This window comes from Megascapheus bottae, chromosome 27, assembly GCF_031878675.1.
Source record: "Megascapheus bottae isolate mThoBot1 chromosome 27, mThoBot2.hap1, whole genome shotgun sequence".
Classification (NCBI taxonomy): Eukaryota; Metazoa; Chordata; class Mammalia; order Rodentia; family Geomyidae; genus Megascapheus; species Megascapheus bottae.
In genome coordinates, this window is record NC_143535.1 from 468,650 (window position 1) to 483,270 (window position 14,621).

Sequence of the window (14,621 nt, forward strand, 5' to 3'; positions counted from 1 at the left end):
CTTAATTATCTGAGTAGCCTGAGTCATAACAATGCATCGAGCCCTTCACTTAGGGAATAGTTGTTCTCAATCCCATAAGCTGCTTTTACAAGAACCCCTACCTAGCCACTGGAGGAAAGCTCACCCTCTCCCACCTTCTCCAGTGGTGAAGTGGACTGAGTTGCTTTGACATTTTGTAAGAAAGTCTAACTTTCCAAAGATGGAGGCAGAGTGCCCATGAGGTGTCTCTGCTGCAGCTCTCACTCCACTCAAGGTGAACTTCCCTCCACTCCGCCCTGCGCTGGTTGTTTAAAAACATACATTATAGGGGCCGGGAGTTTGGCCTAGTGGTAGAGTGCTTGCCTAGCATGCACGAAGACCTGGGTTCGATTCCTTGGTACCACATACATAGCAAAAAGCCAGAAGTGGTGCTGTGGCTCAAGTGGTAGAGCTCTAGCCTTGAGAAAACCCAAGGACAGTGCTCAGGCCCTGAGCTCAAGCCCAGGACTGGCAAAAAAAACATACATTATAGCTTGAGATTTAAAATTTAGAAAGGATGTTTCTTTTTCTTTCTTTTTCTCTTTTTTCCTCTCCTTAAAAATAATTTACATTAGTTGGGGGGTTCATTGTTGCATTTCTATACTTTATTCTACATTCCAAGCAATTTCAGCCCTTTACCATCATCCCTGCTCCCTCCCAGAACAATTTCAGCAGGTGTCACTGCTCTGTTTTCATGGATGCAAATAACTTGTTTTGGTAGTGTTCAATCTCCTTCTCTTCCTTGCTGACCCAGTCTCCTCTCCTAGAACCCTTCTCTCTTTTTCACACTTCCCTCCCTCCCTCTCTCCCTCCCTCCCTCCCTCCCTCCCTTTCCCCTTTCCTTTCTCTTCCTTTCTTATTTCTTCCTTCTTTTATAAAATGATTACTGAAGGTGTTTCTAGCTTTAAGCAGTTCGTGGAGAGTGCTCCAGTTCCACCTCAGTCGATACAGGTACACTGCACATTGAGGGCGGCCTGGGGCTCCCCCAGGTGTGCTGTGCCTGGCCATGGCCACACAGCCTGCGGACCACTGCGTGGGGAGGCGCGTGGCGTGGTGGGCCTCGCTGCACAGCCAGGAGTGCGGGGCAGGGCAGTGTGCGGCACCGCCTTGGATAAGGCCTGAGCAGCTCCAGCTTATGGTCAGCTGGGCAGACATCTGTGGGGAGTGGAAGGAGGGCTGGGCCGCCTGCCTGGGGAGCTCCTCTCCCTGAAGTGCTTTAGGGTCAGGTAAGAAGGGCCAGGCTCCCATGCGGGGGCTGTGGGTGGCCGGGCAGGAGGGGAATGGCTTGTGAGGACGGGGGAGCATGGTGCGGTGCGGCAGGCTGTGGAGGGGAGCCAGAGCAGCAGGGCTCAGCTGAGGAGGAGCTGGGGGTGGGGGAAGCCTGGTTTTCTGCTGTGGACCGCCTAATAAGATTCCCAGCTCCTTAAGAGCCCGGGGTTTGCTGTCCCTCCTAGACACAAGGTCTCCTCTCCTTCCTCTGCTTCCTTGAGTCCAGCCTCCCCGTGCATGCTTACTACACAGTATACAGGAATGGTCAGCGTGACAGAGACACGGCCCCCATCCACTCGGAAGACTGCCGTGCTGGACGGCAGATTGGACTCACCACGGCCATAGGAAAACCCCTCTATCTCAGTCTGTGTTTCTCTAATTTAGTCTGTGGGAGCAAACCTGTCACAAATAAATCCCCCCGAAGGATACCGTATTTAATAAACAAAGAAAACTGAGTTATGTGAGATACAAGATTTGGGGGAACACAGAATTATATGATTTGTTCAACTTTGAAACAATCCATTTTAGGAGAAACTGCAGAAAATTTCAAGCAGTTACCCTTTTCTTCTGGGGCTTTACCATCACCAATTTGCTCTCACCTTGACTTCTTATGGGGAAGTTCTACTGACAAAGCCAGGGCCACACGCCTGTGGTGTGGAAGCTTTGGTTCAGAGTGTGTCTAGAACGTAACCAGAATGTGTTTCTTTAATGTATAACTGTGCGTCCTCACATTCCAGTGTCTCAGATGCAGGTGGCTCTGGCATTGACCCGGTGTCAGGAGATTACAGTTCTGACTGAGATTCTCTCACAGATGTTTACTGGAAACATAGCTAATGCTCACGCCACCCCTGACACTCTGAACCTAAATTTGAGCAATTTTGCACAGTTTAAATAAATTTAGCTCCCCCCCTCAGGAGCCAGAGTTGTATATGAAATGAAGGAAAAGAAGGAGACCAAGACTCCTCAATTTAAAGGAGATGGCTTTCATAATGGCCACTACAGAGGGAGTCCTGGATGGAAGCAGAGATCAGATCTCACACCTAACTGATGCTTGGCTTCATGCGATAGCACAAGGCTAAGGCTGCCCTCCTCTCCCTGGCTGCCAGCAGAAGCCAGAGGGCATTCTGCAACAGAAGTCTACAGGCTGACTTGTCTCTCAGAGGCTCTATGTCAGTTAAGCACTTCTAGACCTCAGTCCAAACCCCTTCTCTTCAGATTTGGCTCAAGATATTGATAACCATAAATTTCCATATGTATACTTCCAATCTGTAAGGACTTAAAGAGCCTGTTATGGAAACCAAGTATAATCTTTAGGGAACAGACTGTATTTAATTTCCACAATGAGTGCTGGTCTAGAGCATTAATCCTGTAATAACACTGAGTAACTTGGCTGGATTTTGTTGTATGCTTTGTGCTGTGGAACTTTCCTTCTCCTGCGTTATGGGTACAATCAACTGGTTAGCCTTGCACAACTGTTTTTGTTTTAATTCTCCTATCCCCTCGACACCGCCACTATTTCTTTTTATGTGATTTCCTTCTTGCCACACTCACATGTGATCAGCTCTACTAATCTGTCCCTACTGGGAGCAGTGACAATTTAACAGCCAGAGGCCAATGGTCTCTCAGTGGAAATGCAAGGCTTCTGAGCTAGCTGGTGTCGTGTGGCTCTTCTGCCTCTGTAGTGGCCAGGGGTGGTGCAGGGCTCTGGCTGGCTGTTTGTTGGTTGTCTACCTCGTAATTCTAGGGCCGTGCTCAGAACAGCACAGGAGTCACGGCGGCTGCCCTGCCTGTGTGGCTCTGTGCGCTGCTTCTGCCTCTGAGGAAGTGCGCTGGCCGGTGGCACTGAGAGCCAAGGGCAATGAACTTACTGGGTAGCTGAGCGTTTTCACTTGCAGGGTTCAGCATCAGTCTCACCATCTCCAGTGCTGAACTGTATTGTCTTTCATGAAATGATAATAGCATGCAACATTTTGATTTCGAACGTCCTTACATAGAAAAATAAAATAGACATCTCCATAGGTTCCCCTGTGCTGGGGTGGGTACAGGAGAGCAGGCGCTGGCCCCGGCTGACCGCTGGTTTCCGTGTATGTGCAGGGGAACCGAGGAATTGTGGTCATCTCTTATGTGAGGCTGCAGGCACTTGCACGGCACTGAAGTCTCTTCCACACTGCAGAGAGGTGAGTGTGAGGAAGGGTTCGTGGCTGAGCTGTGCAGGGGACAGCCGTGGCTACAAGGCCACCTTTGCCTCTGCACTGGGGCCTCTGCTTCTCTCTGCACAGACGCCTGCTGCGGAGGTGAGAAGAGGAATGGAGAACTACCGCGCGTCCTCATTTTTGACGTTAGCATGGTTAGCTCCCTGTGTCTGAGCAGTCAAGTGTTCTCCAATGCCTCAGCTAAACCTTGGGGAAATGCCCCTGCTTCCCCCGCTGCCTGCCATGCCAGGCCGCAGAGCATTCACACGTGATGCCATGAGCTCTGCAGGGAAGCGGGGAGCTTATTTTCCTGTGGAGTGCTCCCCTGGAAAAATACAAGTTAAATGGTAATGGCCAAAGGAAGAGGTAACAGGAAGGGAGGGCCAGAGCCTCAAGTGTGGCTCTGAATTCCACTCTTCTTCACTACAAAGACGATTATGTATTTATTTTCAGTTTGAGATGTAGAGGTGCCGGTTAGGAGCTAATAGGTTTCCCAAGGAAAATATGGACAATGTTTCCTGTTTTCCTTCTGATATAATATTCTCGTGGCGGAAACAATGCCTGTAGCATTGACATTGCGCGCTCTGGGCGGCAGGGCCGTGTAAGCAGATAGGAATCTGTGGCTCTTGTCATTAGTGAAACTACCACGTCAGGAAACAGCGCAGTGGCTTTCCATTTTCTTCAGCAAGGAGCTCAACATTATTTTGTCCTCTTTAAAGAAGCCATGCTTACAGGCATGCAGCTTGACAAGCTGAGCGGAGTCTTGTTGTCTGTCTGTCCGTCTCCCTCTCAGAGCAGGCAGGATCTCAGCATCGTCAGGAGCCCTCAACCTGCCCTCAATTATTGATCGTACAGTTAAGTGCCTACAGAGTGCCAGGTGGAAGCTGAGGATGGAGTCTGGGGAGGAAGCCCCGCGGCAGTGAGTGAGGGAACCAGCCGAGCAAAGGGAAGCTGGGAGGGGGCTGTCTGGCCGGCTTCCTACAGGATGAGATGCGGGGGGAGCCTCACTCCCCCAGCACGGCTCCCCACAGGCCCCTGGAAAGGAACCTCCTGTTCAATGGGCCGTCCACAGGTCGATGTGCGGAGCGTTTCCATCCTCGTTGAGCTGGGGCTGCAGCCCCAGTCCATTGCACCTTGGCTGAGTCTCAGAGAGGGTCGAAGAAATACAATAAAATGATGGCATGCATTTTCACAGTATGCATATGCATATGCAGAAATGCCAGCTGTGGAGAGAGGTTTTTTTGTTTTTTTTTGTTTTTTTTTTGCCAGTGCTGGGGTTTGGACTCTGGGCTTGGTGCTGTCTCTGAGCTGTTGTGCTCAGCCAGCACACTACCACTTGGGCCACAGCTCCACTTCTTCATGTTGTGGTGGTTAACTGGAGATGAGAGTCTCGTGGACTTTCCTGCCTGTCCTGGCTTCCCCCCGTCCCTTAGGCTCTCAGCCCCTGAGCAGCTAGGATTACAGGTGTGAGCCATTGGTGCCCAGCTGAACTTGACATTTTGTATGCATTTCTTGTGAACTGATGCAAATGATGGTGGAAAGCTGCTGTTGGTGCTCAGATATGCACACACACGTGCAAGCACAGACTTGACACACCTGCACACTACACACATGTGCACAGCATGAGGCACACATGAACACAGGCTTATACACACAGGTGCACACATGTACACATGCAGACATTAGCACAGCCTTTTGAGCTGCCTGCCAGCCATGCCTGCCCCGAGGAGGCCTCGACATCCGACTGCGTCCCCGGGGAAGTCGGAGGAGCCTGGCTGCCTGGAGAAAGAGCGTAGAGGCAGGCTCAGAGGGGCTCCCTACAATCCTCACCCTGACAGACATTGCAGGAACACCCCGAGGGCAGGGCTTACTCTGTGTGTGTGTGTGTGTGTGTGTGTGTGTGTGTGTGTGTGTGTGTACATGTAGATGCAGTGTGGAGGATGTATAGAAACAAGCATTCTGGGGCCCGGGAGTTTGGCCTAGCGGTTAAAGTGCTTGCCTAGCATGCACAAAGACCCGGGTTCGATTCCTCGGTATCCCACATACACAACCAAGCCGGAAAAGTGGCAGAGACAAGACTGCGACGGCGACAGAGAGCAAAAGAAGCGAGCTGAGCTGAAGTGAACAGAGCCCAACCGAGTGGTGGCCGGAGCGAGCGGGACCGGAGCGTGCGGGAGCGAGCGTGCGGGAGCGAGCCGAGCCAGAGCCAGCGAGGCCGGAGCGAGCGGGGGCCAGAGCGAGAAGGGGCCGGAGCGAGCGGGGCCAAGAGCAGGGCCGGGCAGGAGCGAGCGGGGCCAGAGCGAGCGGGGCGGGAGCGAGCGGGGCCTGAGCTAGAAAGGGGGCCTAGCGGGGCCGGAGCGAGCAGGGCCAGAAAGAGAAAGGGGCCAAAAAAAAAAAAAAAAAAAAAAAAAAAAAGAAACAAGCATTCTGCCCCCTGTGTGACGTGTGCGTGTGTGTGTGTGTGTGTGTGTGTACATACATGTAGCTGCAGTGTGGAGGATGTATAGAAACAAGCATTCTGCCCCCTGTGTGACGTGTGTGTGTGCGGGTGTGTGCGTGCAAGCATTCTGCCCCCTGTGTGATGTGTGTGTGTGCGGGTGTGTGCGTGCATGCATTCTGCCCCCTGTGTGACGTGTGTGCTTGTGTGCGTGTCTGTGTGATGCTGAGCAAGTCAGCAAGCCGCTCTCTCCCCACGGTCTCCTATTCTGAGAGCGCGTGGCCACAGCAGAGGCGGAGCCAGGCCCCTCCTCAGCCCTTCTCTGGTGAATGTATGGCTGGTGCATTCATTATCTAAGTGGAAGAAATAATTTAAATTGTTTTTTAAAATTTAATTAAACAGAGTTTTCTTTTTCAGTGTTTTGAATAGTTCTTTATCTTGTCACCTCCAATGGGTTGTTTTTCTGAATTATTATTTTTTTAACGGCTGGGCTTTGAAGCCGGAACCTGGCCCATGTGAACGACAGCCCTGGGCCGGCCAGGGTTGATGCGTTGGCTCTCCAGTCCTCTGCAGGAAGCCCAGCAGGCGCTCGGACTGTAGATAAACAAGCACAGAGACCACGGGACCTGGGAAACGGGGAAGTGTGTAAAGCCAAGGCCTCCTGGGCTGGTGGAGGGAGGTGGGAGGAGGCCCCGGCAGGATGGCACTCAGGGCCAGGAGCAGGGAGCCCAGGAGACCCTCAACACAAGCAGTGGAGCCAGCAGCTGGCCCGAGAAAGCACAGAGAGATGTCTTACAGAGCTGTTGGCTAGCGAGAGAAGACGTAGCTGGAGGCAGAAAGGCACCTCCCCAATGACTCGGCTCCTAGAGGGAGACGATGACTATAGCACCCTGCTCGTCTTCACAGAAACACGCTGACCTGCTCATCAACTGTGAAGACAGTGATGCTGCAGCCATCCCCTGCCTTTAAAACCACCTAACCAGAAGAGACACTTCCCAGCAGTGGAAACTCAGCAAGGGTCAGGCCTGGACCGTGAGGGGAAACATTGTAGGACGCAACCACAGATGACAAACGTGAACCTGTACCAAGAAGCATGCAGGAAGAGCTGCCAAGACAGCTTCTGACACAACACCAAACCTAAAGGTCATACAGTTGTCTGAGGAGGTCATGTCCCTATCTGTGGAGGTCATGCTTCCCAGTGGTGGGTCTGCACTGCAGCTGCTGTGCAGAGCCACAGGGTTTGGGGTGAGGAGGAAAGGGGAGCAGGCAGGCTCCCCCATTCTGCCCTCTGATGGCCTTGGAAATGGTTCTGCAGGTTAACAGTCATTGGCTCTGCACATTATGCTCCACTCAGATCATTGCTCGGAGAACAACGCACCACTTTATTGTTCCAACACATGGCATTAAGTGCAAATATTCCAATAGGGTTTTCTAATTAGTACCGTGAGGGCTGCCTGTGTGTGTGTGTGTGTGTGTGTCTGCTGTGCACATCTAAGTCTGGGCTCTTTCACAATGTGAAAGAGTCAAATGACTTACTTGTTCACATTATACTTCTTGGAGCTCAGTAGTCTAAATGTTTGTACTGTCTTTTGTTTCAAACCAAGAACTCCTGAATCTACAGTCGTTGTGACTGATTTTAATTAGCCATCACTGTAGAAATGTACAAATTAACATGGTGGCTTCCTTTGGAGTTCACCCAAAGAAATCACCACGCCTTCCTAGCACGCTGGTAACAACGGAAACTTATTTAGAAAAGGCAAAACGAATTAGGAGAGTGGCAGAGAAGGCTGCTTGAGTCACCTATGTTAATGCATACCACAGTCAAATGTCTGCCAGGTTTTTCTCTTAATCTTTTATATTTCCATTTTTTGGGTCAAATCTGTTTTTAACCCTAACTCTTTCCTTTTTCTAGACGGAAAGTCCATATTCAACAGGCTAAATTATCCACTAATGCATTATGTGCATAGCTCTTATTGATAGGTGCAGTTTACAGCTAAAGACCTTGAACTGAGAATAAAAGAAGCCATTTCCTAACTGGAGTTGAACCTGGTGTTATGAGCCCAAGACTAGAATATACATCTTACTGCTGTGCCCATTTTTTTAATTGAAGGATACAGGGATTTATTGTTGCCTTATGCCAACTCATTCCATTGTGCAACGAGCTATTATATCTCAGAACAGACTAAAATAGATTAGAAAGTGAAATGCCTAGTAAATAAGAGTTGTACCTGTAAAGGTTTAAGAAATAGCATGCTGACGACTGAGCTTGTTGACTTAAGAGAGCTCCCTGTACATTTTTCTTGGTACAAGCGTGGACTGTCAGGGCCAGGATGAGGTGGTGGGTGTATCTAACGGGCGCTAAGGACGTGGGCCAAAGCCTCCGGGAAGGAAAGCTCCAGGCCTTCCTCACCTTTCGGACCCAGGGTGTGAAACGGGGCCCTGGACCTTCAGGCCCCACTCACAGTGCAGGTGGTCACCACGCGTCACATGCCCGGCACCTGAATGAATGCAGTTTCTCACGACTGAGAAGCCTACTCCGAAGGCTCTTAAATCCCAATGGATGGCGCTGATGTGTGAACGAGCTTTGTTTATCACTGAAGGACAACCGTAAAAGCTCTGTGTTAAGAATTGTATCTCCCTGGGATTAGAGCTGCACAGCGTCCAGCAGCCATCAGGCTAGCGAAGGGGGCAGAGCACGGCGCTAGAGGAAGAGGAGGCATGGAAGTCCCCGGCCCAGCATTCATAGTCTCTCAAAGAAACGGACGTGTCCCTGACCACAGATGCACGGCGACTGGAACTGTGCTGGGCGCCTAGCGAGTGGTCAGTAAGCGTTCTGAATGGACATGTGGAAACGACTGCCAGCTCAGAATGGAGCAGAACTCGACAGAGCCTGGAGCCTTTGCTTCCCTGCCTCGAAACCTCGGGGTGCAGACCAGGGAAGTCTGCCTGACCTCCCCTGCCATGAGAGCTGGTTCAAGTTTTACCTCTGGCTGTGATTTCTGCCTGAGAATGCAGAGAACAGGAACCTTCAAACTGTATCACAAAAAGCCCCCGGCACCACCTTACAAACCGCTGCTACCTGCTTCCTCTGCAGTGCAGCGTTTGAGGCAGCTCTAGGCATTAATTTCTGATGCTCTGAGCAAGTGAGCTGACCTTTCTGAACCTCAGTGTCAAAAGTCTATCAGCTCATAACACATCCGTCTGGGTTATTTGTTTATGCCATCGAGTTGGTGCTGTCATTTTATTTTTTATTGTCTTTTAAGCCACACAAACTCCCTCCTGCTATTTTTTTTCCTAAGATGGTTTGGTGCTATCGTGGGGAGGTGGTGGTAGACACCTGCAATGCCAAATCGGGGAGAGGAGGAATAGGAACTTGAGGCAAGCCTGGGCTCCAGTGTGGCTTTAAAAGCTACCACAGAGGGCTGGGAGTGTGGCCTAGTGGTAGAGTGCTTGCCTAGCATGCACCAAGACCCCGGTTCAATTCCTCGGTACCACATGCATAGAAAAAAGCCAGAAGTGGTGGTGAGGCTCAAGTGGTAGAGCTCTAGCCTTGAGAAAGTCCAAGGACAGTGCTCAGGCCCTGAGCTCAAGCCCAGGACTGGCAAAAAAAAAGCTACCATAGAACCCCTCAATCTAATCATATTTCCACATGTACCTGAAACCTGCTCTGCACCCTGATCTAAGCACGGCCAGGAGAATTGAGTGTCCAACGTGAAGTTTTCTTTCCTGAACATCTGAGAAGCAATGCAAACACCTACAAAATTGTCCTGCCCTGGCCTTGACACCACGCCGGTGTCACCAAGGGCTGAGAGGCATTCAGAGCGGTCTGTAGCTTCCTCTGGACTCATCACTCCATCTCCACCCCTGGACTTCATGTCACTATGTCACCTTTGACCCAGGGCCTGTCCCCACGCTGTGGTCTCATTCCTGGGTTCTGAGTGTGCTGTGTACTTTATGACTTTGGACCTTTATGCTCCTGACACCTTCTTCCTTGAATCTAGTCTCTAAACTCGAACCCTGGCATTCTCGTCTTTGAATGGCTCTTCAGTAAGAGCATGGCTCGCCTGTGAGATGATTGAAAAATACTGAATTCACAATGATTTTCCTCTTGGAGAAAGCATGTTAGCTGATACAAGCTTTGTTTTAATTACTTTCATTGAGTAATAATAAAAAATTAGAAGTAATGAGAGCTAAAGAGATTTCTCTACCAACACCCAGGCCTCTTAAAAACAATTGCCTGATTATTTAAGACGAGAGATGTACAGAAATCTCCTTTAAAGAGGTGGAGAAATCAGCAGATCCTGGCTGGTTTACACCCAGGCTTGTATGGCATAGGAGGACCAAGTGCGGCGAGGCAGTGAGAGTGGGGTGAGGGTCTCAACACAGATTGAGGAGTTTGGCTTTAAACGAAGGAGGAAATGTATAAATACATGTTTCAGTCACAACAAACCAGCCATTTGCTGGCTGCCTGCCCTCCCAGAAGTTTGAGACATGGGAGAATTCTAAACCAAATATAGAACCCACTTAAGTTGCCTGGATCCAATGGCAGAAAAAAAATGCACACTTTCATAAGCAACCGACGATGTAGCTCTGAGTTACATCTCCCCTTTGGCGTGGAGCCCTCATGGGCCTCACTCACCCGTTGACACCGAAAATCAGGGAGGGAAGAAAGTTGTAGCCAAGAGGTAACCTCATCCCAAGGCCACCGAAGACGTTTTGTAAAATACCACATTCCATTTTTCTCCCAGGCAACTGAAGAGATGACTTGAGATCCTTCCTGACATGCAGCAACAGTGACGCCACAAGCCACACGGGGATGGCAGGGGGGGAGTAAAGGGAAATGGGTACAAGATTCCCCCACACTCAGATTCCCCTGAACACAACGACCGAGTAAACCTTGGCCAACAGATCAGCAATGGCAGCCAAGATAGCTACCGTTCCTGAGGCAAAAAGCCCCCGTGAGCAAAGCCCACGGCAAATCCCATGCTTGAAGTCGACGACGACAGGCAGAAAAGACTTCCCTAGTACCTCCATCAACATGCCCGAATCAGTCAGAGGTGTCTAATTCTCAGTCCCTTCCTTCACGCATGATTTTGGTCATGTGAAGCAGACTCGGGAAGTACTGACCAGACCGACCGACATCTGAGTGGCACCAGTTACATGAGCCTCAGAGCAGCCCTGGAGACGGCCCTGTCTATGACCAGAGCCTCAGAGCCCTCTAAGCAGCTCTGGGAGCACTGAGCGTAGTGGTGGGAGCTTACCTGTCTGTGTGGCTGGGAGACCTGACAGCCCAGGCCTGGGATGGATGGATTCTGTGCTTTCTGAAGCAGGATCTTTTGCTGGAGTGGCAGGGGTGACCTCAGTGGTGGCTGGCTGGGGAGAGGACAGCTGGACTGGGGTGTTGGCTGTGGAGGCGGCTGCTGTGTGTAGTGTAGGAGCGAAGGCTGGCTCTGGGAAGGCAGAACAGAAGGCAGCTGCTGGTTCGCTTGCTGGGTGCTAAAGTGGAACAAGGGCTTGGCGCTGCCCGGCCGGCCCTCCAGGGCCTGGTGTGGGCTGCTGAAGTTCCGGCCCACCTCCTGAGGCTTCTGCTGCAGGAGCGCGTCCAGGGGCCCTCCAGGGGCTGCCAGGCCGGCCTTGTACAGGTAGCTGGCCATGACTTTGGGCTGGTTGCTGCTCCCAGCTCCCCCCGGAACGGGGGAGCCCTGTGGGCTGAACGGCTGCTGACCAAAGTGGGGGCTGGGGATTTTCTCCTGTCCAAAGGGACCCGGAGTGGGCCCGGTGGGGGAGGGCCCGGCGGGGGAGGGCAAGGCCGGCCAGGCCGGGGTCTGGTGCCGCTGTGCCCGGGCCTGCTGCTGGCGGCTGGCCGCGATCTGCTTGAGCTGCTGGGCGTGGGACAGCTCCTGCCAGCTGGGGGCGCCCCTGCTCGCTCCAGGCGCTGTCCGTGCCTGCGCCTGGGCCTGAGGGGCTGCAGGGGTGGGGGAGGAGGCAGGAAGCCCAGCAGTGGGCACGGAGAAGGCAGGGCCTGTGGGCCGGGGGCTCAGCTGAGGGGAGCTGGAGGGGCCTTGAGTCAGGACAGGCGAGAATTCACTCTTGATCACCATCTTCTCCCCAGGCCGGGCTGTGCTTCCCTGGCCTCTGGGGCCCAGGTCCAGGTGGAAGGGGTCGTCCTGCTTGATGGTGGCATCGATCATGTGCTCCAGCTCCAGGTCGCTCATGGCTGGCACAGGGATGTTGGACAGCTCGTTGAAGAGCTCCTGCAGCTCCGGGTCCATCAGCTGCTCCCCGGGGTCATCTCCATACCTGCTCGGAAAGACACTGTCCTGGAGCCTGTGTCCGTCCAGGTGCTGGCTGCAAGACAGAGCCTCGCCGGGCTCCTTCTTCACCTCCTTCAAGCCCGCGTTGAGCAAGCCGCTGCCGGGCGAGTGAGTCGGGCGCGGCACGGCGCTGGCCGGCCTCAGGGGCCCGTGGCTCAGCGGCAGGGCCCCCGCCAGAAGCTGACTTTGCCCACGGCTGCCCTGGAGGCCGCCCTGCCCTGCTGAGAGGCCCTCCCCAGCACGGAGTCTCTTCGTATCCAGGAACGAGTCGTTGGCAAAGCCATTGGGCCGCTTGCTGCTGGCTGGAGATAGGCTGACGGCCTGCTTTCTTTTCAAGGAACCCTGGAGCTGAAGGACAGGACAGGAATAAAAACAGAGAAAAACGTCATGAGCTATCACTGCACTGTGAATGAAGAACACCACGCTGCGCATGCTCGCCTGCCCTCACGCGGGAGGAAATGAGAACTAGCCCCGAAGCACAAACAGGTGACACCAGAGGCTCCTGGAGGGACAGAGGCCACTGCGGTCCCCGTGGGCTGGCGCGCTGGTCCGTGCATGCAGGAGTTGTTCACACACTGAGATCCCGCACTGGGGCCGGCTGGCCATGCCACCCATGAGCGGTGCACACGGCTGTCGCCAGGCTGGGAAGCCCTGCACGTGCGACTGAACGCAGCCAAGTACGTCGGCCATTCCACAACCTTTAACACTGCAATGTCAATCCAGGAGCCCCAGGGCTTGCTGCGTGGACAGACAGAAGCTGTGAGGGTGGAAGCACAGATGACTTCTGTTGGCTGCGTCTAAATCGTGTAACCCCAACCCAGGTGCTGAGAGGTGGGACTGCACAGGTGCAAAGAGCTCACAGCCAGATTCGTGCAACCCTGTGTGCCACCAGAGCTGGGTAACGTCCGTGTCTGAGTCTGAGCCTTTAATGGTGGGAACAAGTAAGACTACACGCTGCACACAGGCACAAGGCTTGCTCCAGTGACACTCAGAGAAAAAGTATGGGCTGCTGTGTTCTGCAAGGGGCCTGGACGCGTGGCATGCTTGTGCAGTGAATCCACGGATGGAACAGAGCTGTGTGACCTATGTCAGCAACATCATCCCCGAGCTCAGGGACGAGGCCGTCACGCAAGACATTGTCCAAGGATAGGGAGGCGCCTTGGTCCTCTGGCAAGTCAGACCCTGGCTGATTTGTCTCTGCCAGGAGAGGCTGTGCAAGCTCCCTGTGGCCTTCTCAGCGGTCTCAACTCGCTAAATCCTTAACCTTTGCTCACAAGCAGCAGATAGACTTCCTCAATAGAAATTTCTAGAAATTCTCGCTTCCTTTCTCACTCACAGCCCCTTATTATCCTGAGAACCGGGCAGCCAAATTACGAGAAGGAAGTCAGCGTGAGGGAGGACGCTGTGCCACCGGTTCTTGTGTTTGCTCAGCCTCTGGCCCTCTCCACAGCAGTCTGAGCCATTCCCGCCCCCTCCCCTGGCAGATGAGGCAGGTCCAGCGGGGGTCACAGAGCTGTGAGGCGTCCCCGAGGGCTGCGAGGGTCCAAAGCCCAAACCATTTCTACGGCGTGGGTTGCAGTTATCTCACGTGGAGGGGCTGAGGCTCTCAGGTGGAATGGGGAGGAGCTGCCAGGGGCTGCGAGGCTGGAGCAGGGTGAGCAGCCCTTCTGCCTGCATCCGTCCTCCCCGCCCAGGCCTTTTTTCCCCACCCTGGCAGGAATGCTGGCATAACAATGGCTGGTTGGTGACCAGGGAGGGAACCTGACCCAAGCTGGGGATTTCCAGACTCAGAGAGAGCCAGACCCGGCCCTCTTTGGATGGCTGCACAGAGATTCCCCAGACTTGGAGGGAGCCGCTGCTCACTTGTTAACTAAAGCAACATGGAAGTGAATCTGCAGGAAGGGAGAAAGAGGAAACAGACAGCAGAGGCCGCGCAGCCCGAGGCGGGATCCAGCCCCACGCCGGCTCTGAGTCTTTTGGCTTTCTTCATATACCGTGGAAGGTTGATCACAAACTTCCGTCTGCCCACACTCATCTGGATTTGGCTTCTGTTCGGATGAGGTCCTGAGGCCCTTACAATTCTTACCACTCTAGATGCTGGCATTATTTCTACCCATTTCCCCCGTTTCACAGTTGAGAAAAAGTGAAGTTTGAAAACAGAGCGATTTTTTTCTAGGCCACGCACATTGTAAATGGTGACACGAGGACTCAAACAAGGACTTCCACCATGGAGGGTATGCTCGTGCGAGAGGAGCCCCAGCCACCCTCACCCTGTCCTAAGTCTGGCTGTGACGGGCGGTGCCACCCGAGGAAGACGGCTCTCCTCCATAATTACACACAGCACAGACACCACTCTCCCACCAGAAGAATGGGTGTGGGGTGGCGTTCGTC

General features: G+C 53.0%; 1 protein-coding gene across 1 annotated transcript in view; it reads right to left on the reverse strand.

The window, feature by feature from the left end:
- Maml2 (mastermind like transcriptional coactivator 2) overlaps positions 1 to 14,621 on the reverse strand; it is a 174,573-nt gene that overhangs the window by 24,863 nt on the left and 135,089 nt on the right. Inside the window, exon 2 of the mRNA XM_090319229.1 lies at positions 11,178 to 12,578. Coding sequence (XP_090175355.1) covers positions 11,178 to 12,578 — 1,401 coding nt within the window. The remainder of the gene's footprint in view (positions 1 to 11,177; positions 12,579 to 14,621) is intronic.